Raw genomic sequence first — 23,212 nt, forward strand, 5'->3', positions numbered from 1 at the left:
AATTTCATTATTTTTTAAATGTATTTAATTTTTTGGCCACCCCGTGCAGCATGCAGGATCCCCGTTCCCCGAGCAGGGATGGATCCCAATCTCCCCATAGTGGGAGCACGGAGTCTCCACCACGGGGATCTTAATTGAGATCCACCTCGGACCTGGCAATAAAGAGCTCCAACCGGCCTAGAGCAGGACTCACTCGGACTTTGCCGATGGGATGGTGGACGGCCTCGCTGCCGCTCACTTCCTTGAGTGTGACGGGGTAGAACTGGCCTTTGTTCAGGTATGTCATGGTGCTGTCTCCTGGCTTCTGTCGGAGCGATTTGGAGGCTTCCAGGGTGTATTCAAAGTTGTTCCTAGAATACAATAAAAGTCACAGACCTCTAATCCACCCCCCTGGAAGCTTCCCCTATGCTTGAGCTCAGACGTGAGACACTGCGGGGTGGACGCATGCACACCGCAGGTGAAACATCCCAACGGACAGTGTCAAGTCACCCCCAGCATTCGCTGCTCTTCCCCAAATCACCTCAAGCGGCCCAGAGAGCCTCCCAGATGTGGGACTACAGACCGCCTCTAGAAAACCTACGAAGCCATGTTAACAAACTAGAGGTCTGGAGGCTAAGGATACTAAAGCTACGAATGAGTGCCAAGCACTCTGGAAGGAGATCTCGCAGGACACGCTGCCAGCCCAGTGCTTACCCAGCAAGGGCTGCGAACAGGAGGCTGGCAGGCCTCTGACGAAAACGGACTTGGCCGCGTAGCACTTTTTTGTTGTTTTACCTATAATTTAAATGTCCTCGGATGGTACTCCATGGTCCTCTACATTTCTATTATCTTCTAGCCCCACCTATACATCCCCCTAAAGTTGTTTAATAACCTTGTCAGGCCAGGGGTTGGCACATTACCCCTATCTTTATAAATAAAGTTTTACTGGAACGTGGCCATGCCCTTTGATTCTGCATTATGACTGCTTCTGTGCGACAGCCCAGAGCTGGGCAGAGCTGGGCAGTTTCAACAGAGGCCATATGGCCAACATTGCCTGAAATATTTGTTAACTGATCCTTCAAAGAAAAAGCTTACTGACCCCTGCATCTCAGGTCCTGAAGGGACCGGAGTTTGTGACTTCTGGACCTTGATGCAGTTGTGCCTTACAGATTCCCGTAAAATCCTAGACTTTTAAATAAAACTTTTATTTTAAAATACAGCACATATAAAAATGCATAAAATGAAATTACAAAATGAACTCCTAGACTCCTAAAAAACCTGAAGATGTTTATATATAATGTTGAAAATATTCATATTTGCAGAGTGAGATGTAATTCTGTGATGCATAAAAGAGGTTGTCAGTCCAGTAAACAGTTGGCTTACAATTAGTGAGACTAATAAAAATACAAAAGCCTTTATCCACTTGATGCTATTCCTAAATTATCACAGGATCATATACTTTTGGAAACAGAACGGACCTCAGATCTGATTTAATCCTTTCATGTCTTCTTTGAGATTCCACTCCACTACATCACATAAAGAAACCAAAGGAAGGAAAAGCACCAACACCAAGAATCACGGAAACGAGAAACACAGTTCAGAGATCAAAACTGAATGCACTAAAACAAAGCAAAGGTCCTCCAGCAAAGATGTCACCACACTAACTGCAGGAAGGTAGAGTTGAAAGCCGCCAAAAGCCACCTCTGATTTTTCAAGATCAAATTAATAAAAAGAGTTAAGTTGCAAAAGTTGCAAGTTAAAAGTCAAATTGAAAGACAACTATTACCCAGAAACACTGTCAAAAACATAGTCCTCTGAATTCATGCCAGGCATCCGCAGACTGAGATCCGAGGGGAAGAAAACCTGAAATACCAATGTGATAAGCCACAAGGATGTAACTGGTGATCAGGCTCACTGAAGACCGACGTCAGGTACAGCATCAGAGTCTGTGGCTTAAGGCAACCCACCACTCTTTTAGAACTCGTCTAAGACAAAAATTTTAACTCTACAAAAAATTTAAAGAGAAAATTAGAAAGAAAAAAATGTCCATTTTATACACCACTTGATCAAACTAAGATAATCTATGTAGGTGGTCTCACAAAGCGCTTCCTTCTCTCTTCTCCCACCTTTCCCACACATCCTACTTCTGCCCAAACTCTGGGGTCTGTACCCCAGATCTCATGACCCTTAGGAGTCAACTCCGCCACTGAACCAAGTTCAGACAACAGTATCAGGTTGGCACCGTGGCTGGCTGGAGTGAGGTGCTTTCTCAGGAAAGGCTTCTGTTGTATTCACTCTGTAAGCGGGTAGGGACTCTCCGCCACCCCATGAGTCATTAAACACAGTTCCAAACGTCCTCAGTCCCTCACTTTGACCTGAGTGACATGTGCATCACCCCGAAACCCTCAGAAGTATTGGAAGTGATGGGTAAATGTCACACAGTGCATTTGTCATTGAGATCTACCTGCTCCCGGACAATACTGCCAACCAAGAAATACCAGGCAAATATATGATAACTCCTTTTATACTAAGACCGGTTGTGGGGAGCTTGTTTTGGTTGAGGACCAAAGCTGAAAACAGACTGTGAGGCTGTGACTGTTGTCTGTGGAAGAATATGTATGCGGCTTTCCTTCTTACTCTCCAGCAAAGCGCTTGGTTGAAATCATAATTGTTAACTCAGCTGCTGGTAAGATTAGCCATGTGCCCTTGATAATAATTTCTGGTTTTATAGGTTTAGTTTACAAATTATACCCGTGGACCTTTTCTCTTAAAAAAAAAAAAAAAGAGAGAGAGAGAAACCTCTTTTGTTCCCAATCCACTCACTTCAGGCTGAGTTTCAAGCTTATATAACAAGGAAGAGGTGGAACCCAATACTTAAACAAACACACAGCGTCTTAGAAAGATGCCTGCGTTTCCTGTACCTCCTGAACGCCTTCCTTGAAGGTCTCCGAGAAGGTAGAGTCTGGTGTGCGCCTTTGCGCATTTGGAGGTTGGGCGCTGGAGCCGAACTGGTCAGCATTCAGGTTCCGGTCGAAAACCACCACGCGCTCCGTGGGCTCGGGGTGATACACTGCTGGGGGGATGCCCACAGTGAAGCCGTGGGGCTGGCTCTCTGTCTTGATGGCGTGGGTGGGCATCGCCGAGATGGAGACGGTGACCGTGGTGTCGGGGGCCGTCGGGTGTCCTCTCTTGTCGATGCCCAGCTGGTTGCCGTGGGGAAGGACGATGTTGAACGGCACGTTCTTCAGCACCTGCACCCTGTTCTCGCCAGCAGAGATGAGGGGCTGCTCCGTCACATTTGGTACATTTCTTTAAGGAGAGAGAAGCGTGTTTTCAAACTCAGAGCTGAGACAATTCCTGGGACAATTTTAACTTTCCGAAAGGCACTGGGCTGTTGGGTCCTGGGCAATAATAATAATAACACACTTGGTAGAAACCAAATGAATAGGCAATGGCATGATAACTCATCACAAGAGAAAGGAAAAAGCCCTCTACAGTTACAAGTCAAAGCACTGAGTAAAACTTCATTTGGAATGCTGAGAACTCAGAGCTTTCCTCTGCTGCTGCTGCTGCTGCTGCTCAGTCGCTTCAGTCATGTCCGACTCTGTGCGACCCCATAGAGGGCAGCCTACCAGGCTCCCTGGTCCCTGGGATTCTCCAGGCAAGAACACTGGAGTGGGTTGCCATTTCCTCCTCCAATGCATGAAAGTGAAAAGTGAAAGTGAAATCTCTCAGTCGTGTCCGACTCTTAGGGACCCCATGGACTGCAGCCTACCAGGCTCCTCCGTCCATGGGATTTTCCAGGCAAGAGTACTGGAGTGGGGTGCCTTTGCCTTCTCCGGAGCTTTCCTCTACTATATTTTATTTCCAATAACCCCCATAAAATTGGCACATTTTACTAGCAGTCTGAAGCTACACACGTGATTAACTGGAGCAGTATAGGCTGGTGGTTAAAGTATAGATGCCAGAGTCAGATAAGGTAGATTCGAGATCTCTTAGTAACCACATGCTCATCTATAAATGAGGGTAATGATGGCACCTATCCTCACAAGGTTGTGATGAGGATGAAAGGAGTACACTGAAGAGGGCACAGTGATGCCTGGCACACGGGGGCCCACCGCCGGCACTTTTCCTGGGGAGCTTCCGGGATGGCTCAGCGCTTGTAAAGAATCTGCCTGCAATGCGGGAGACCTGGGTTCAATCTCTGGGTGGGGAAGATCCACTGGAGAAAGGAATGGCTACCCACTCCAGCATTCTGGCCTGGAGAATTCCACGGACAGAGGAGTCTGGTGGGCTACAGTCCATGGGTTCACAAAGAGTCGGACATGGACTGAGCAACTAACACTTTCACTTTCACCAACACCATCCCTCACCCCGTGATTGTATTGAACCATCATACACATCAACATAGAGTTACTTTTGGCTCAACAAATATCCTGGGCAATATAAGATGATATTTAGTTTAGGGTAAAATTCATAAATTTTCAAAGTTCCCTCAAATCATACAGGCTGATACAAGGAAAAAATTTGGTAATTTGGCAGATTTCAAGATCAATAAAATATTCAAACTTAAAACCATCAATTCACTTCCATGACTATTTTAAAGAAATTTCTTTAGAGAAAAAGGAGAAAAAAGAAAAAGCTATCTAGAAAGTTGTTCATTAAGGCTTTGTAACAACAAAAATCAGATACAGCCCTGATACTGAGGATAGCTAGGGTTTGATTTAAAATACTCCAGCAAAATAAATAAAATTTAAATATTAACTAATTAGAAAGTTGGAGAAAGGGAAGAGTAGATCAAACAGATACCAGTCAATCCTAAAGGAGATCAACTCTAAATATTCATTGGAAGAACTGATGCTGAAGCTGAAGCTCCAATACTTTGACCACCTGGTGGAAAGTGCCAACTCACTGGAAAAGACACTGATGCTGGGAAAGATTGAGGGCAGGAGGAGAAGGGGGCGAAAGAGGATGAAATGGTTAAATAGCGTCACTGACTCAATGGACATTAATTTGAGCAAACTCCCGGAGACAATGAAGGACAGGGGAGTCTGGTGCGTTGCAGTCCGTGGGGTCATAAGAGTCGGACATGACTTAGGGGCTGAACAACAGCAGCAGCAACAAGGATCAAGCGGCAGGAATTAAGCTGAAACAGTTGAAGCTGAGTACCTATTGGCTTATGCTACTTCTCTACTTTTGTTATGTTTGAAAGTGCCTGTAACAAAAAGTAAAAAAATAAAAGCTATAAGCCCTTTTCCAAATTATGAAGACTAAAACAGTAATGTAGAAAAAACTTATGGAACATATTAAGTAGAAGAAAATCCTACCTGTGAATACAACCACAACCACATAAAATGCACCTCCCTGCCCAAACAGTAAACAAATAAACTGTCAGCAGAGTGGGATTCCAAGTGACCATTTTTTCTTCAAAAATGTTTCATTCTTGTATTACTAATAGAGCTCAGGACAATTTAAAAGATATATTTAGCTTCTTTCCCAGGTCTATAAAGTCAAGCCTTAATTTTCTGAAAGTTTTAACTTAAAATATTTCAAAAATAACCTCAATAGGCATTTGGAATACAGCTGAACATACTCTATTAAGTTTCACATGGATAGTTATTTCAGGTCATTGGTGATGACTTTTTTAAATGGACCCCTGCCATTGCCTTAAGCCACACTGTTCTTAAGAGAACCTAAAAGACAAATAAGCAAACAGTGCAGTCATGTTGTTAGTAAAAAAAAAAAAAAAATCCCTTTGGATGAGGAGAAAGTTGTCGTTTTTGTTTTCAAGAAAAGGGAACTTCTACAGAAACTGGTGACTTCTCAGTAACAGAATCAGAGTAAGGGGCAGATCAGTAATGAAATCTGTGTTCAGACATAAAGAGTCCAACTTACCTGTGTCTTCCTCTAGTTCCTGTTCACCTAAACAAGCTCTTGCTTTAACTTTCACAGAAACCGGGACTTTGCAGTGTACTGTCTCACGCTCTGTCTTAAACCTTACCTTTTGCTGTGGTCTGGCTCGGCGTGCTCAACATCTGCCTTTGCTGCTGATGACCTTCTCTCACGCGGAACCTGAGACATCAACACACAACACCACAGTTTCGTTCTCACTCCCGAAGCAGAGACACAGTCCCTGCTTTTCAGTAAGTGCAACCCTTCAGGTGACTATGGACTGCCTTCCGAGCCCCGGCTCCAGGACACACAATGAATAAGACAGTGTCTGCTCTCAAGGAGTCTACAATCTGGTCACTGGGTTGATATGCAAAAACCAGCTTCTATTCAGTTGGCAAAGAAACTCAGAACATCACAAATTTACTTTGTCATGGAGCGTGGGTTTCATCTCTTAAGAGAAATACCTCTGGTTGGGTTTTACCCATTTATCTATGTAACATGACAGAGAAGAAGCTACTGAAAAGACAACCAGGCTCTTTCAGGGTTCTCCCTGCTCTTCTCTGCTACTCTTCCCTTCAGATCAAATGCAAAATCAAAGGCATCAGCCCCATTAACAGTTCACTCCAAGATCCAAACGGTGGCTCCAAATGATACATTTCGTCAGAGACGCTGGGATTCACAATGTCTGTCACTCAAAGGACAAAGCGGACTCTGTTGGGTCTATTCCTTTTTCAAGCCTGCTTCTCTGCACAGATGAGAGCAGGCCAACTTTAGTGGGTGTCCTGTAGACATCAACCCAACTGAAACTTATCTGCAATACACACTCCAAAAACAATAAGACATTTGAAACCACGTGAAAGTAGAAATTCTATTCCTCCATTCTTATTTTACCCTTAAAGACAGAATGAATTATTGTTTCTGGTAGTAACAACGTGTTTTTTAAGCTTTACCAAGGTTATTATGGAAAAATGACTGAGGGGTACATTCAAACAATTGAAACAAGTCAGTTGATTTAAAAAAGGAAAATAAATAACCCCACATCTGTTGCAAGAAGGCTGACATATAGTACTACTAAGACTGCCACCCTTGATGGGCAGACATGAGGATTTATCTTCTCCTGGATGGCATCACTGACTCTATGGACATGAGTCTGAGTGAACTCCGGGAGTTGGTGATGGACAGGGAGGCCTGGTGTGCTGCGATTCATGGGGTCGCAAAGAGTCAGACACAACTGAGTGACTGACTGAACTGAACTGAACTGAACTGAAGATGTATAATACTTTCAGGACCCTTTATTTAAAACACACGCACATACAATCACTGCAACTAGTGTTACTACACAGGTTTTTCTGGCACTAGACTTGGTTTCCTCCCATTCTAGAAAGTTTCAGTTTAAAATATCTAACTTCAAACTTCATAATTAATACTTAGGAACTTACAGTTTCTATACTGAGTCAATAAAACAAGCCACAAGAAGAACAGATATGTAAGTTCTACTTCAAAGGAACCCTTTGTGGCTATACTTCCCAGGCAAAGTTTCTTCTAGCATCCTTGGTTACTATGCAAGTTTCCATTCATATCTAAGGGGGGAAAAAAAACACCTTACCTCATTCCTTCAAACACAAGCTGGATACATGGCCTTACATCAGAAAATAGAGCTTTGGTTTAGGTTCCCCCTCCCCACCCAGTTTTGATAATCAAGCTATCTTCCTTGCTTTTTACCCTCTGCATTTCTTGTATTCCGAAAAGAATACAGTGTGAGAACGTAACAAAGAGCTGGAAACTGGTGAATCTGAGAGTTAGCTATCTTGTTATTTTAAGTTTTCTATACGTGTGGACGTTTTAAAGACAAAAAGATGGTGAAAATAAACTGTAATATATAGCCATCCCTGCATGTGGGTTATCGGTTAAAAAGAATGCCAGAGTGAACACAGCAAGCAAAGCCTCGCCCCCAGGAAGCAGAATGGCATACGGAAGAGGGGGCCTGGCACAACCCAAGTCCTGGCTGCACATACTAGTCATGTGACCTGAGAACCTTATTTTTTATCACCCGCAGAATGGGGATAATGGCACAGGACTTGCAGGGTTCCTGGAGGGATCAGAAACAACATGCATTCTGGTAACATGTCTAGCACAGTACAGGTAATCAGTAGGTGGTACCTGGTATCACTGGGATAATGATGTCGACACAGACCAGGGGTGTCAATCCAGACACAAACACCAGGTAAAGCTTCAGGCAGAGGACAGACTGCACTGAATTAAAACTAATCCAAACCTCAAGGAACAGACAATAAAACACATCCTGAACCTTAAACTAGAAAATATGAGGGTTTTTTTTTTTCCCACGAAATCTCACAATCAAATCAATCAGATGCCCTGCAATACCATTCAGGGGAAAGGAAACCACGCTGACTACCTAGGAAGAAAGGGTTAGTGCACAGGCAAAGGGAACCCCTGTCCACTCTTGATGGCGCTAAGAGCTACCTCTGAAGAAATGATCAACCTCATTAAGACACAGTAAATTTCTTCTTTCGTGGTAGCTCCACCTTTCAGATAGAGCCAGAACAGTTGGCTACTGCATACATTTTAGAAACAACCTTTTGATTCTGTGATTGTAGATTTTCAGCTTTGAACCACAGCACGTCAAAGCACTCATTAAACTATTTATAGTCACTACAGAAGCAACTTGCATTACAGTCTACCAGCAAATTACTGTTTTTTACCCTGCTGGATCAAGTGCACCTTGCACAGTAGTTACGGGGTTCTGAAGAGCACGAAAACCCACCTTGTAGTAGTCATAGAGCAAGCCCAGTGCGGCGGCACTGTCCTCATCGCCATTGATACTCATCATCGCTTTGGTTGCTGCAGTGAGCGGGTTTTCCAGGAAAGACTTCCAGGCTTCATCCTCACTAGTATAGGAACGCCGCTGTGAATAAAGTGCTTCATTCTGAAGAACCAAGACTGGCCGTTTGCTTGGGAGAGATTTTTTTTAAAAGAAAAGAAAAAAACAATATATATATATGCGTGTGTGTGTGTGTGTGTGTGTGTATGTGTGTGTGTGTGTAAAATCACATCTTCTGTTGCAAATCATCATAAGCTAATTTTTGAAAAATCAAACAGCCAATTCATGATTTTGCAATAAGAGTCCACTGTTTCATCATTTCGTCATTAGTAAAGTAAGTTAAGACACAATGAGAAGACAACCCACTTAAATGTAGCCCAATGGATCACCCAGGAAGATGTACAATATTTAGGCAGCCAGGGAACCTGCAGTTAACCTTCACGTGGAACCCTGGACACACTAAGTGACACACACAGAAAACCCACTAAAACCAAAAGTCAAAAACTCACTCCAAGAAAATGTGAAGCTATTCAAACGCTTTACATAAACAAACCCAAGGACAAAGCAAGGCCAAGGAGAACACGCACTCTCCTCAAACACAGGCAACTCAGGACTGTCCCCTCTTCAACAGTACATCCGGTTCCATCCTCAGGCTGCTGTACTGCTATTTCCCTCTCTCTCCCGGTGATGCCATGCCTCAAACTACCAACAAGGGGGAGAGAAGGTGGGGATGGAAGGAAGAAGGGATAACTTGGTTTAATCCTCGGGGGTATATGAGAAAGTTAGAATATTCTACTGATTACCGGCAGATTGAGCATGGAATGTGGCCAAAGGGGACTGTAAACCAATAAGGAGACACAATTTTCTGGCATGGGAGTTCACTGTTTATCTTAGAGATAAACACTTAAGAAGCTACAATAATAAATGAAGCTGCTGGACAAAAAGAGATTTTTTTTTAAATGAAATAGGTTGGGGAATCTGTCCTCAAAAATCTTTCCTGGTTTTTCACACAGGGCAAGAACTGCTTCACATTAATGCTGTAGTTTGGTGGGAAAAATCCAGAACATCAACGGAGAACTTTAGTAGAGTCTTATAGAAGATTTAACTTAAAAGAGTAAAGCAAACATGACTGATTCCAAAAACCTGAAATGTAAACAGCCTCAACAACTGTTCAGTTGGCTCTGTTTAGTAAGTCAATAAAAAGAAAAAAGTGGAAAACTACCTCCAGCAAAATCAAGCACTTTTTTTCTTTGGAAAAAAAAAAGTTTAAATATTCAGAACTACTCCGAATCATCACCATTCTAACAAGCAAATTAAAGGAGCTATTCTCATTGCAACACACAAATGAAATATGTAAATTGCCTAAAGGTGACCTACCTACTCTAAAAGTGAATGTAGAAAGACTGATTATCTTCTCAAGTAATCAACAAGGTTAGGGTTTGGCAGTCACCTAGGCCCTTTAAAAACAGAGATTCTGAAAAAGGAGCGGGGGAGGGAATCCAACAACTTAATTCATCCTCAGTCAAAATTAAATCTTATTTCAAGGAGTGCACATTTGGTAGGAAAAGAAATCTTGAATGTGGTATACTATTTTAACCCAAAACAAACACAATGGGTTGTTCAAAGTGCATGGTTGGTTTAAAAATGAAGACTTCCTACAAATCTCAAATTTAAAAAAAAATTAAGAATATACAAAAGAGCATTCCTTGTGCCACCAGGAGGAGAGAATAAGAGCTGCTGAGCCAGTGGTACCCCAGGGTGAGTCTCTGGGATCTTGCTAAGCTGTAATATTAATAGTATAATAGCTACTTCCAAAAGATTATAACAGCACTTGGCTCACTCAGTTCCCCTAATGCTAGTTCTTAAGCTTCCCTTCTTCTCCTAACCTCATCCCAAATCTGCACAAGTAACAGAAAATAAATATTTCTTTGCAAATGATTTTGTGTGTGATCACCCTGAAGGTGTCTTAAACTATTTCCAAACTGTGCCTCAGGCCAAAATTTTAGCTCTGGAAATATGCCTTATCTAAACTATAAGTCAAGAAATAAACACGAAACCAGCAGCCTTTTTTAGTCTACTTCCTCATGACAGTCCCTAAAGGCTCATCACTGCCCTCTCCTTGAATTATATATTTTCAAGCAACAATTTATCTGCATACTGTACAACACAAGGTTAATTTAAGTTATTCCACTTAAGCTGTTCCATATATAATACTATCTAAACCTCTCCTCCAGAAAAAGAGCACCCTTACACAAAATTATTCTCAGTAAATAATTACAAAACTGGGAGAAGTACTGCTGTGCCCTGGATTCACTGATCTCAAATATACCTGATTGGTTGGGTGCGACTTACTTGCATTTTTTTCTGAACAATTTTATATTTACAGAAAAGCTGCAAAGGAGCTACAGAAGCGTCCCTGGCCCGGTGTCTCCTAATGTTAACGGCTTACGTTACCGCCTTATAGTTTATGAAAACATTTCTTCAATCACGAGCTCTAGAAAGCATTATTAGTTAAGTACAAAGCTTCCTAGTTTACCACTCTTACTTCAAAGTCTCATCCTTCTTGATATTTCTGAGCATTTTTAATTACAGCAATCTGTAATTACCACCAATGATGCAAGCGGCAAAAGAACTCCTACAGCAATTTTCTCACTCACACAGTCAGCCAGGGGAAAAAAAAAAAAGAAAATGCCAGGACACCCGAGCACTTCAACTTTTCCCTAGATCTCTCGGTTCCGAGGTTCTAGCAGGCGGCCGAACGACACGGTTGAGCGACGAGAGACTTGATTACCTGAGAAGGCTCCCCTTTTGCAGCCACGGAGTGCGTCCCAAAGAGCAAAGCCGCCCGGCTTAGGGGGGGTGGGGGTGGGGGGTGGGAGGCGAGGCCTCCGCGCCCCCCTCCCCCGGAGAGCAGAATCGGGGCGCGCCCGGGGGGTTGGCCCCCTACCCACCCCAGACCAGGACCTCGAAGCGGCAGGCGGGGTGTGGGGTTCCACTCCGTAGCGCAGGGCCGCACCCCCCAAGGCAGGAGTCTCCCCCTGGGCGGGGGGGCTTTGGAGCAACAAAGGCAGGGCGGGGGTGCGGAGAAGCCCAGGCCACGGACAGCTAGCTGCGCGCCCCCTCCCGCCGCCCGGCCCCGCGCCCCCCGCCCGGCCTCGCGGCAGGTGCGGCCGACCGGCCGGACGGGCAGGCAGGCAGCAGCGGCCCCGGCGGCACGGCCGGCCTCGCGTACGCCGGCGCCCTCACTCACTTGTCGTACTCCTGTGTCATCGCGCTCGCTCGCCGCTGCCGGGCCGCAGAACTGGACTTTCGGGTTGGGACAGTACACCCGATCCGGGGGGGAGGAGGCGGCGGCGGCTGCGGCGGCGGCGGGTCCGGAGCAGCGGCCCCGACGGGTTGGGTCGGCTTTTCTCGCTCGGAGCCGGCCGGGCACGGGCAGCGCGCACAGGGCGCCCCGCCTCGGCCTCCCATTGGCTGGCGGCGCCGGCACGGGGAGGGGCCTCGGAGCCGCGGGGGGCGGGTGCCGCGGTCTGATTGGCCAGCGGGCCGGGCCGCGGGGCGGGGCCGATGGGCCCCGGGGTGGGCGGGGCGGGGCCCGGCCGCTCCGCGTGGCCGCGTCCGTGCTGCGCGCCCGGCGCTCCAGGGCCCAGCTCCGTCCCAGACTCCAGCCAAGCTGCGAGGCCCGCGGGCGCGCACTTGCTGCCGATCGACGCTCCCTGGCGCGCCCGCGGCTGAGGAAGCCGGGCGCTGCGTCCCCGCTGTGCCCCGCGGCCACCGTGCTCGGCCGCAGCAACCGCCGGACTGGCCGGGTCCCGGCGCCGCCTTCCCGGGGCCCTGGGCGCTCTTCCAAGCCCACCGCCGCTCCAGTGATGGAGGCTCCCCTCCCCACCCGGCGGCTGCATCCTCACGGCCCCCCGCGGTCCGCTGCTCGGCCGCCTCGGGCATCTCCCGGCCTGGGGCCGGTGGAACCGGGGCCCTGCACCCTCTCGCCCCTCTCACGTCTCCGAGCGCGTCCTCCTTCTTTACGAGGCTCCTCTGCCTTTTACCCGAGGAAGCGCAAACTTGTCCCTCCTCGCCTTACCCTCCGCCGCCGCCCGAAGCTGTCCGGCTTTAGAACCGCCACACCCCCACCCCCCTCCGCCCCGTTCATCCACTTTAGATTGTTCGCTATATGACAGTCGCCACAAAACTGCCACGACCTCCTAAGACGGCGCTTCTCTCCCGCCCCCGCGCGGCCAGGGTGGGATGAGTGTCCGCCGAGTGGTAGCCCCAGCATCACTCCAGCCGCCCCCCTCCTAAGTGCCTGTTCCTCCCCCTCTTCTGTGGGCGCCCCCCCCCCAAACTCCGGACGCCCCCACCAGACTCGAACTTCCATCCCTGCCCACCTCTTTAGCCCTCCGGGAACTGCATCTGGACGTCCCCGGCCACCCTGCGTTCTTATCCCCCACCACTGCGGCGCCTCCCAGCACCCCCAAGTCTCATCACTCCTCTGTCACTCCTCTCCCCGGCCAGCTTCTGTGCATTTCCACCCCTGCTTACTCCTGGCCCCAGCTGGCCTTTCCAAGTGGAAGCTCCCTTCTCCAGGGTCTGCCCTTCCTTCCACAAGTATTTATTGAGAGACGGGCCTCTATGCCAGGCACTGCTCTAGCTGCTGGGGATACCTGCAGTGAACACAGGGGACAATATTCCCTGCCTTCTTCCAGCATCCGACTTGGGGGTACTAGGCCATAGCAAAATTAATTAATTGTACTGATAGGTTAGGAAGCTATGTGGGAGGGAAAGTAGAGGCAGCAGCTGGGAGCAGAGGGTGGGATCCATTTGAAGACTTGAAGAAGGTGAAGCCTTCAGGAGGTGGGGAGGGGTGGTCCAGGTGGAGGCATGGCACCGCAGAAGTTGGGAACACCTGGTGTGTTCAGTAACCCCACACTGAAGGGCTGGAGTGCTGAAGGACAGGGGAGATGAGGACAGGGAACACTGCGGGCCTTGTGGGCCTTTTTGCAGACTTGGGTTTTACTGAGTGAGGTGGGGAAGCATTGAAAGGGTTGGAGTATGGCAGGCACGTGACTCAAGGGACATGAGTTTGACCAAGCTCTGGGGGATGTTGAAGGACAGCGAAGCCTGGTGTGCTGTTGTCTGTGGGGTTGCAAAGAGTCAGACAGGACTGAGCGACTGAATAATAATAACAAAGGCACGTGTTGGGTGGAAGGGGACAGATCTGGGAGCAGGGAGACCAGGCCAAAGAAAATAGTTGCTTGGCTTAGGGTGGTGGGGTAGAGTGGTGAGAAACGGTCAAATGCTGGAGATAAACCCAACAAGATTTCCTAAAAACCAGATATGAAGTGTGAGAAAAAAAAAAGAGAGTCAAGGACTACAAGGTTGGCAGCCAAAAACTGAGAAGAATGCTCAGCCATCGCTGAGATGGGGAAGACTGCAGGCAGAGGAGGTCTAGGAGAGGTCAGGAGTTTCATTTTGAACATGTTCATTTCAAGGCTTTTATTGGACAACTAAGTAGATGTATCAGGAGATGATTGGATATGAGTCTGGAGTCGCAGGGAGATGTCTGTGTTGAAAAGACATCTGGGAACCATCAGTACAAAGATGGTGTTGAGAGCCTGGAGATGGGGTGAATCATCATGGCCATGGAGAGGAAAGAACAGGTCACATGCTGCCAGGATGTCAAGGAAGATGAGGATTTAGCAACATGGAGGCCATCAGGACCTCTGCTTAGCCCTAGCCCCTCATCTACTCCCACCATCTTCCTGCTCCCCGGCCTCTAGGTCTCTTGGGGCCTAAACAGCAGCCACAGACACTTCTCACTGTCTCCTTCCTGGTGGCTCAGACAGTAAAGAGCCTGCCTGCAGTGCCAGAGCCCCGGGCTCAGTCCCTGGATCGGGAAGATCCCCTAGAGAAGGAAATGACAACCCACTCCAGTATCCTTGCCTGGAAAATCCCATGGACAGAGCAGCCTGGCAGGCTACGTAGGGTTCATGGGGTTGCAAAGAGTCAGACGTGACTGAAGCGACTTCATCTTCACCCTTTCACTTTTCCGCCATTGCCAGCTTCTGTCCTCTAGCCCTGAGTACCATGCTAAAGCCAGAGAGTCTCTTCTTTTTTCTTACTCACTAACTTGTTTAAAGAAATTTTATTTTTTTTAAAGTGGGCTAACTTTAAAAACAAATTAAGTAATAGTACAGGTGGTTCCCAGGTATGGTGCAGCTCCACAGAGTTGTGCTGCAGACGAGACTCAACTGGAGAAACAGTGTCTCTGTGTGTAGTCTTTCCCTCTTCTTCCTCTGATCCATCTCCAGATATGGCCAGAGGGACCCATACAAAGCACAGATTTTAGATCACATCACCTTATTACACTCAGAATATAAGTCCCAATGCCTTTGCATGGAGTGTGTCTGATCAGCTTGCCTGCCCTTCTGCAACTCTGCTCCGTCGTGGTCCTCTCCTCTGGGAACCTCCCCCACCCTACCCCCACCCCCCAGCCCCTACTCCTCATCTTGCTGCTTGGGAGAGTCCACTCGACCCTCCAAGCCGGGCTTGGACTCCCTGCCCTCCCTTCGGGTGGCCTCCACGGCCTTCTGGGCTGGGTTGTGTCCCACATGCACACACAGTACTTAAGCATCACCCCGTTACCACACTTACCACTTTCTGTCTGTAACACTTGACTCTTTGCTTATATCTGTCTCCACCATAGTGGGAGCTTTTCAAGAGAGAGTGGGGACTGTACTGCTTCCATTTTCCTGTCCCCAGCCTCCTGCTATCCACACAGAAGATGTCCATGAAGTGATCCCCGAAGAGACAATGTTCCTCTGCAGGCATCCATTCTGCTCCTCAGCCTCCTCCCATCAGTACCACATCTGCGACTGGTTTAAATGACCCTCCTATCGCAGGAGATGCACAGTCTCATGCTCCCATTCCCCTGTCTGATACATCAGTTCAGTTCAGTCGCTCAGTAGTGTCCGACTCTTTGCAACCCCATGGACTGCAGCATGCCAGGCCTCCTTGTCCATCACCAACTCCCAGAGTTTACTCAAACTCATGTCCATTGAGTCGATGATGCCATTCAACCATCTCATCCTCTGTCATCCCCTTCTCCTCCCGCCTTCAATCTTTCCCATCATCAGGGTCTTTTCAAATGAGTCAATTCTTCACATCAGGTGGCCAAAGTAGTGGAGTTTCAGCTTCAGCATCAGTCCTTCCAATGAATATTCAGGACTGACTTCCTTTAGGATGGACTGGTTGTATCTCCTTGCAGTCCAAGGAACTCTCAAGAGTCTCCTCCAACACCACAGTCTGATATGTAATAGGCACAAGATCAATATGGGATGAATGAATAAACACCAAACCACAAAAACCAGAAAAAAGAACAGTAAAGGCCAGAGGTTATTAGAAAATCAATGTATTAATAAAAAACATTGGGTCTATTTTGTAAATCTGAATACCAGCTTATTTCATTTGTCTTTAAGTGCTCTCTAAAATGGAAGTTAAAATCCACATCTGTATAGCTATTTGGAATTTGCTGTGTGACTCAGGGAGCTCAAACCGGGGCTCTGTAACAACCTAGTGGGGTAGGAATGGGGGAGGGGAGGGGCAGGGAGGTTCAAGAGGGAGGGGACATATGTGTACCTATGACTGATTCCTGTTGATGCATGGCAGAAACCAATGCGATATTGTCAAGTGATTATCCTTCAATTAAAAATAAATAATTGTTTTAAATGTAAAAAAAAACCCTGTATTTGTAAGCTGTTGACAATATCTTTTTTATTTAAATTTTTTCTACTATTCTTGAATTATAAAAATAATATGTATTTATAGTTTAAAAAGAAGGAGATGTAAGCAATACAGAGGGTTTAGAGCACAGAGCTGCTCCCTCTTCCATCCTGTCCCGCCCCACAAGAGATAACCACTGCTTCCAGTTTTCCTATAACTTTCCAGATATTTCCTGTGTATCCGCAAGTAATCTACATATGGTATATTTTCTTATACAATGGAGTCCATACTGTGTACGGCCCTCTTCAGCTTACTCACTGTCACTTACTATAGAGTCTCACACGTTTTCCATGTCAGCACCTATACATCACCTGTATTTTTAAAAATGACTGTTGTGGGGTCGGTTGAATTGGGAGATGGCGATTGACACATATATATATATATGTACTATTGAGACTGTGTATCAGCTTCCCTGGTGGCTCAGTCATTAAAGAATCCGCCTGCAATGCAGGAGACCCACCTGAGTGCAGAAGATCAGAGTTCGATCTCTAGTTTGGGAAGATCCCCTGAAGAAGGAAATGGCAACCCACTCCAGTATTCTTGCCTGGGAAATGCCATGGACAGAGGAGCCTGGTGGGCCTACAGTCCATGCAGTAGCAAGAGTCAGACACAACTTGCCTATGAATTAAGGTGTAATTAAATTCTATGAAAAATGTGAAGTTCTTTACTTGAAATAGCACAGTATTAAATGTTTCAATAAAGCTCCCTCTCTCTGAAAAAAAAAAATGGCTGCAGATTATTTCTTTGTATTGATATATGATAACTAGACCCTACCTGCAAGCAATTAGTGTTTTTATCTCCAGTCTTCCACAATTACATTCTGTAATATACATCCCTCTATCTACACACTCTGCACACTTGGTCAAGTACAGACATAGAATAAATCCCCAGAATTGGAGGTGCTGTGAAAAAGGCGTGCACAGTTCCAACCTGTATAGATCTTACCCAACTGTTTTCCAAAAGGCCGACCCTGTTGGACTGCTACCAACAGGACTGGGACTACCTAAAGTGCCACCTCCCCAGACGGGAGCATGCTCAGACTTTGCTAGCCTTTAGATGAAAACTAGTATCTCACTTTTTTTTTTTTTAATTTGCATTTTAAAAAATCACAAGTGAGGTTTAGTGTCCTTTCAACTGTTTGGCAATGACATTTTAAGGTCAAGGATAGGGTCATTTTTTTTAAGATCTTTGAGGTAGCTTCCCAAGTCTTGAGCTTCAGAATAGGAAATGAATTTGGGGCCGTGCTCCCGTAGGAGACCCCTGGGTTCTAATAGCCCCGTAGAAGTGGAGAGACAGACTGGAAGGTGGATTGGGAATGTCACAGGTCTAGGTACTAGCCCAGGTCCTTCTGACCTGCTGGGTGAGTTCAGTGGAGTCACTTCTCTCTGGGCCTCTGGGAAAGAACGAGATTGGATGGGTCATCTGGTCCCTTCTAGCTTCAGTGTCTCCTGATTCTAACAGCAGTTGCTAAGAATAGTTCTGATCTTAGCTGCGCACAGTTTACAGATGGCAGTCCAAGCTCCTAAGCCTGGCATTCAAGTTCCCCAACACACAGTCACAAACGTGTGTCCCAGTTAAGAGCGCCCTGCACCCTGGACCCCATCACAGAGTCCCCTGAAAGCGTCCGGCAGTTTCAGGCCCCTGGTTGCCTGTGCTTTTCCTTCTCTCCACCTCATCTCTTCCTGTCCCTGTTCTTCTTTCAAGGCCAACCTCCAATGTCATCTCCTCCAGGACCCCTTTCCCTCCCATACAAATTTCTCCCCCAGCTCCTCAGCTACCCTTCATTAAACACTCTTCAGAAACATCCCCACCTTTTAAGTAATTCAGCTTTGCAAGAGTTTGAGGGGATGATTTCGAGTCCATCAGATCTGGATTCCAAGTTCAGATCTGCCTCCTGTTCTTACCTTAAGCAGTCTACCTCACTGCCAGTCCCCAATTTTCTAATCTGCAAAATCAGGAAAACAATATCAAGTTTTGAGGAGTTAAAAAAACTCAATGCAGTTAAAGAATCTCACGCGATGCCTGGCTCAAAGACCCTGGACTGTCAGCTTCCATCTTCTCTAGAGACCAGCAGGGCCTGAGCCCTGTCCAGGCCCTCCAAGTGCTTGTTTGTTGGCTGTTCAATCTAGCAGTAGCCTGACCAAGCATTCACAGGGCTCATCACAGGCAGGCTCGTCACATACCCTGGTGAGGCAGCCCCTATTGAAGGGGCAGCTGAAGTAGCTGCAAGACAAGGGCACAGCCTCCATGCCTGACTCCAGGAATCTGTACCAGCCAGTTCACCGGAGCCATTGTGTCTTGCCCTGTTTGCCAGTGCCTCCTGTGAGATGAAAGTCATCCACTCTGGACAAACGGGGCGTGGAAAGGAGAGTGTGACATCTCCACCCTTGTCTCCCAGCTCTGTGACTTGGGAAATTATGGAACCCCTGGAGAATACGGGCTAATGACCCCTATCGCCCAGGGCTGATTGGTTTGTTATGTTTCACGATCTCCTTCTCCAGGGGATCATCCCAACCCAGGGATCAAACTCACGCTTCCTACATTGGCAGGAGGACTCTTTACCACCTAGGAAGCCCCAACAGATCTTTTAGAACTCAATAAATATTAAATCTTCCATCTCCCCATTTTCCTAACTGTATTATAAACTGCTTAAGGAACAGAAACTATATATAATATTTTTAAAAATCCCTCATCATCTAGTGTGGGGATAAGTGTATTATAGAGGTAATTCCCTTGTAGCTCAGTCAGTAAAGAGTCTGCCTGCAATGGAGGAGACCCGGGTTCGTTTCTTGCGTCGGGATCCCCTGGAGAAGGAAATGGCAACCCACTCAAGTATTCTTGACTGGAGAATGCCCTGGACAGAGAAGCCTGGCAGGCTACAGTCTATTGCGTCGCAAGAGTCGGACATGACTGAGGAACTAAGCATACACACACACAGAGGATGAATGATTGTTGTTATTCAGGATGGTAATGACAGTAACCTTCTGGAGGCGTTTGGTATTCAAAGAGTACCTGAGTCATTTGATTCTTAAAGCAACCCTGTGAGACAGGACTACGCCCATCTTATAGATGGAGAAACAAGGTCCAGAGAAATCAAACAACATTTTCAAAGTCTCACAGCCAGTGAATTTGGGGTATGAAGTCAGGCATCTTGTTTCCAAATCCCACACTTTCTCCCCAGGCTTTGGTGCTGCTGACACGTATCTCTGCATGACGCCTGGTGTTTCTCCTGTGCCCCCACGGTTGAGCAGCCTGGACACTTGAACAAATGTGGTAGAGTCATGGCTGGGGTTTCTTGTGATGACATCTGTCTTGGGAGATGGTGTTTGCTCGTTCTCTAAGGAAAAAGAAGGAAATGGCAGCCCACGCCAGTATTCTTGCCTGGAGAAGCCCATGGACAGAGAAGCCTGGTGGGCTACAGTCTATGGGGTGGCAAAGAGTCAGACATGACTTAGTGACTAAACAAGCATAGTTAATTCGCAAGCTTAGAGAACATGTCGACCCTGAGGACTCTCTCCGTGGTTTGGTCTTCGTGCCCTCTCTTCTTAAATGTTCTCAGTGGCATCACTTGCTCCTGGAGTCTCTGCCCCTTCCCTGCCTCCCCACCTGTCGGGCCAGGACAGCTGCAGTCCCAGGTGAGTCTCGTAAGTCACCTGGTACTTGACGCAGACGCGATTCTAATAGAGGCCAAAGAGCCATGTCAAGCTGGGTGTCACCCTCTTTCTGGCAACTTGAACCCAGATAGCTCACATTCTTTTCTCATGGCTTCACTGTAGATCAATCATTCCAGTGAAGGCTCAATAGTTGCAACAGAGCTGTCAGAGAGCTCTCAGCTTAGGAACACTGGCCTTCACCCCCAGGAAACCTCTCTGGCCTGTGACTAACGCTGTGCAAGGTGGAGCCACGATGCTTCCTGTCATTTCATGAAAACGCCCTGATCAGGGGAACTGGGAGGCCCTGACTCTGCCTGCTGGCTCACATCTGCATATTCTCCTCTTTGAAGAAAAGGGTTCGAGTGGTAAAACACCCTCAGCTAAGATCCATTTAAAGGTGTTATCGCATCTCATCAAATTTTTTTTAATTTATTTTTTAATTGAAGTTTAATTGCCTTACAAAATTTTGTTTTCTGTCAAACATCGACAAGAATCAGCCATAGGTACACCATGTCCCCTCCCTCCCGAACCTCTCCCCCATCTCCCTCCCCATCGAACCCTTTAGATTGTCACAGAGCCCCTGTTTGAGTTCCCTGAGACATACAGCAAATTCCCGTTGGCTATCTATTTTACATATGGTGATGTAAGTTTCCATGTTACTCTCTCCATACATCTCACCCTCTCCTCCCATCGCCCGGTGTCCATAGAGGTCTGTTCTCTATGTCTGTTTCTCCTTTGCTGCCCTGCATGTAATTTCATCAGTACCATCTTTGTAGATTGCATATATTTGCATTAGTATACGATATTTATCTTTCTCTTTCTGACTTACTTCACTCTGAATAATAGGCTCTAGGGTCCTCCAATTTTATTATAAGAGAATTATCTCACATACAGGTAGGAAACTGGGAATGTGATTCAGTCGCTTGCCCAAAGTTGACAGTTCATGAACTCTGTTTTTATGTGTAGATACACTCACTTCTGTGTATCTTCTCTAAGCCATGACCCTATCCATTCCAGTCTCTGGAATTTTGAGTTACATCTTTGGTGATAATTAGAGAACGGAAGATGTAGAGGTTGAAAAGAGAAGGGAAAGAAAGCCAGGAGAACTTTGTGACAAGCATCAAGAGAGAAGAAGAAGTAGAAGCAGGTCCTGGAGTTTCATAACTGACGTGCGTTTGGTCTGAAATCATCATGGGCATCACTATGACTGTATTACTTGGAGACTGGGAAATAGCTGAGGATTACTTGCTTAGGTATCCTTTAATGCTTTTAATAAAGGTTCCTCAAAGCATCACAAAGAGTCCATAAGACTCTACTCTGAGGCCATAGTGGGAATCAGAGGATGGGGATGCTAATTCAGATATATGAAACCAGAGGGCTGCTGACAAGTAGAGGGAGAACCAGGCAAAGCACCAAAAAACGCTTCTTAGTTGACATACAGTCCTTAGTAAAGCAAAACCGATGTGCAGGCATCTCCTCGAAAATGCATAGAGGAAAAGTCCTGCAAAGTTTCTGACGAGCTCTGGTGGGAAGTGGAAATTAACTGTATAAACCTCATTGTCACCAATTAGGTGTGTGAAATCTCCTAAATATGCTTTTTCTTTCACATGTTGCTTTTATCTTTGTCAACTCTGTTCTTCACACAAGTTCTCAAATGTCTTCCCCCAGCCCTTACTCACAGTCTCGTGGTCAAATAGCTCAATCTAGACACCCGGGCACCTTAGCACAAATGGTATAAATACCCTAACAAGAAACAAATCTCTCTGAGTTGGGAAGGATGGATCCTGCCAGGAGCTGAGGCGGGGAAAGTGGAGGAGGTGGCAATTGAGCAGGGTCATCACAGACAAATAAACATCCTCCTGAGACGAGGGAGGAAGCTCCTGAGACAGCATACAGCAGGGGCAAAGGTACTGAGTGCGAGGGTCACGGCTCACCCAGGAGCCCCTTGTCCTCGATGCAGGGAGCAGGGGCAGGGCACTTGGCAGGGCTGGTTGTGTAGGAGCCGCAGTCTAATGGACCCCAGGCCAAGCCGTCGGCTTGCAGGCAGCAGGAAGCCATCAAAGGGTTTTGAGCCTCAAAGTGTTACTTGGTCTACTTTTGTAAAATAATGGTTGGCAGAGGAATGAGTAATTGTAAAGTTGAGAGGTTTTGAGACTTTCCTGTAGCTCAAATGGTGAAGAATCTGCCTACGATGCAGGAGACCAGGGTTTAATCACTGGGTCGGGAAGACCCTCTGGAGAAGGGAATGACAATCCACTCCAGTATTCCTGCCTGGAGAATCCCATGGACATAGAAGCCCGGCAGGCTACTATGTTCGTGGGGTGGCAAAGAGTCGGACAGAACCGAGTAACTAACACATGCACAGAAGGGAGGCGATGAGGGCCTGACCTGGGCAGTCACTGTGTCATGGAAGACGGGAAACAGGCCAGAGAGGTACTTGGTGGTGGAACTGCCAGAGATGAGTGATGGATGAGATGTTGGGGGTGACAGTCAGGGGGGACGACTTATAGCTTAGTGGTTAGTTGAATGGAGCTAGCAATTGAGAGATGAGGAGCGGAGAGTACAGGTAGGGTTGGGGTGGAGGTTTGGAGTGAGTGTCCGTGAGGGTGCACTCCACTCACTCAGGCTAATGTTGTCTCCTTCTGGGCAGCAGTGGGGTTCCTTAGATTCCACACTGACATCACCAGCTCTCGGAGACACAGTGCTGCAAGCTGGCAAAGCCTACAGATTCTGGAGCTAGGCTGCCTGGGATCAGAATGTCTCAACATCCTTATTTGTAAGATCAATCATAGCACCACGTCATCTGAGATGAGATGAAAGGATTGAAAGAGGTGATTTGTGTCAAGTGCTGAGGATAGTGCCTAGCACGTTTGAGCATCATAGAGTTACTGGGTGAGGCCACAAATACACTTGGGCAAAAGCTATGTCCATTTTTCCCCCTTCTGTCTTAAAAGTCCTTGAGTTTGATTCACAACCAGCGTCTGGAAGGCAGACAACTAAGTTCATTCATTAGGTGGTGATCATTGCACTGTGGTAAACTGCTAAGAACGCAGGATGCTTTTTGTAA

General features: G+C 46.8%; 1 protein-coding gene across 2 annotated transcripts in view; it reads right to left on the reverse strand.

The window, feature by feature from the left end:
* GRHL1 (grainyhead like transcription factor 1) overlaps positions 1-12,147 on the reverse strand; it is a 50,738-nt gene extending 38,591 nt beyond the window's left edge. Inside the window, exons 1-6 of one of the 2 annotated variants that reach the window (XM_061433337.1) lie at positions 11,964-12,147; positions 8,657-8,843; positions 5,981-6,051; positions 2,901-3,288; positions 1,766-1,842; positions 194-350 (exon numbers count right to left, since the gene is read on the reverse strand). In XM_061433337.1, the coding sequence (XP_061289321.1) occupies positions 194-350; positions 1,766-1,842; positions 2,901-3,288; positions 5,981-6,051; positions 8,657-8,843; positions 11,964-11,983 (900 nt within the window). In that variant the 5' untranslated portion in view covers positions 11,984-12,147. The remainder of the gene's footprint in view (positions 1-193; positions 351-1,765; positions 1,843-2,900; positions 3,289-5,980; positions 6,052-8,656; positions 8,844-11,963) is intronic. The other variant, XM_061433336.1, reaches the window with a different exon arrangement.
* Positions 12,148-23,212: the final 11,065 nt, after the last annotated feature.

Source organism: Bos javanicus, chromosome 11 (genome assembly GCF_032452875.1).
Source record: "Bos javanicus breed banteng chromosome 11, ARS-OSU_banteng_1.0, whole genome shotgun sequence".
Classification (NCBI taxonomy): Eukaryota; Metazoa; Chordata; class Mammalia; order Artiodactyla; family Bovidae; genus Bos; species Bos javanicus.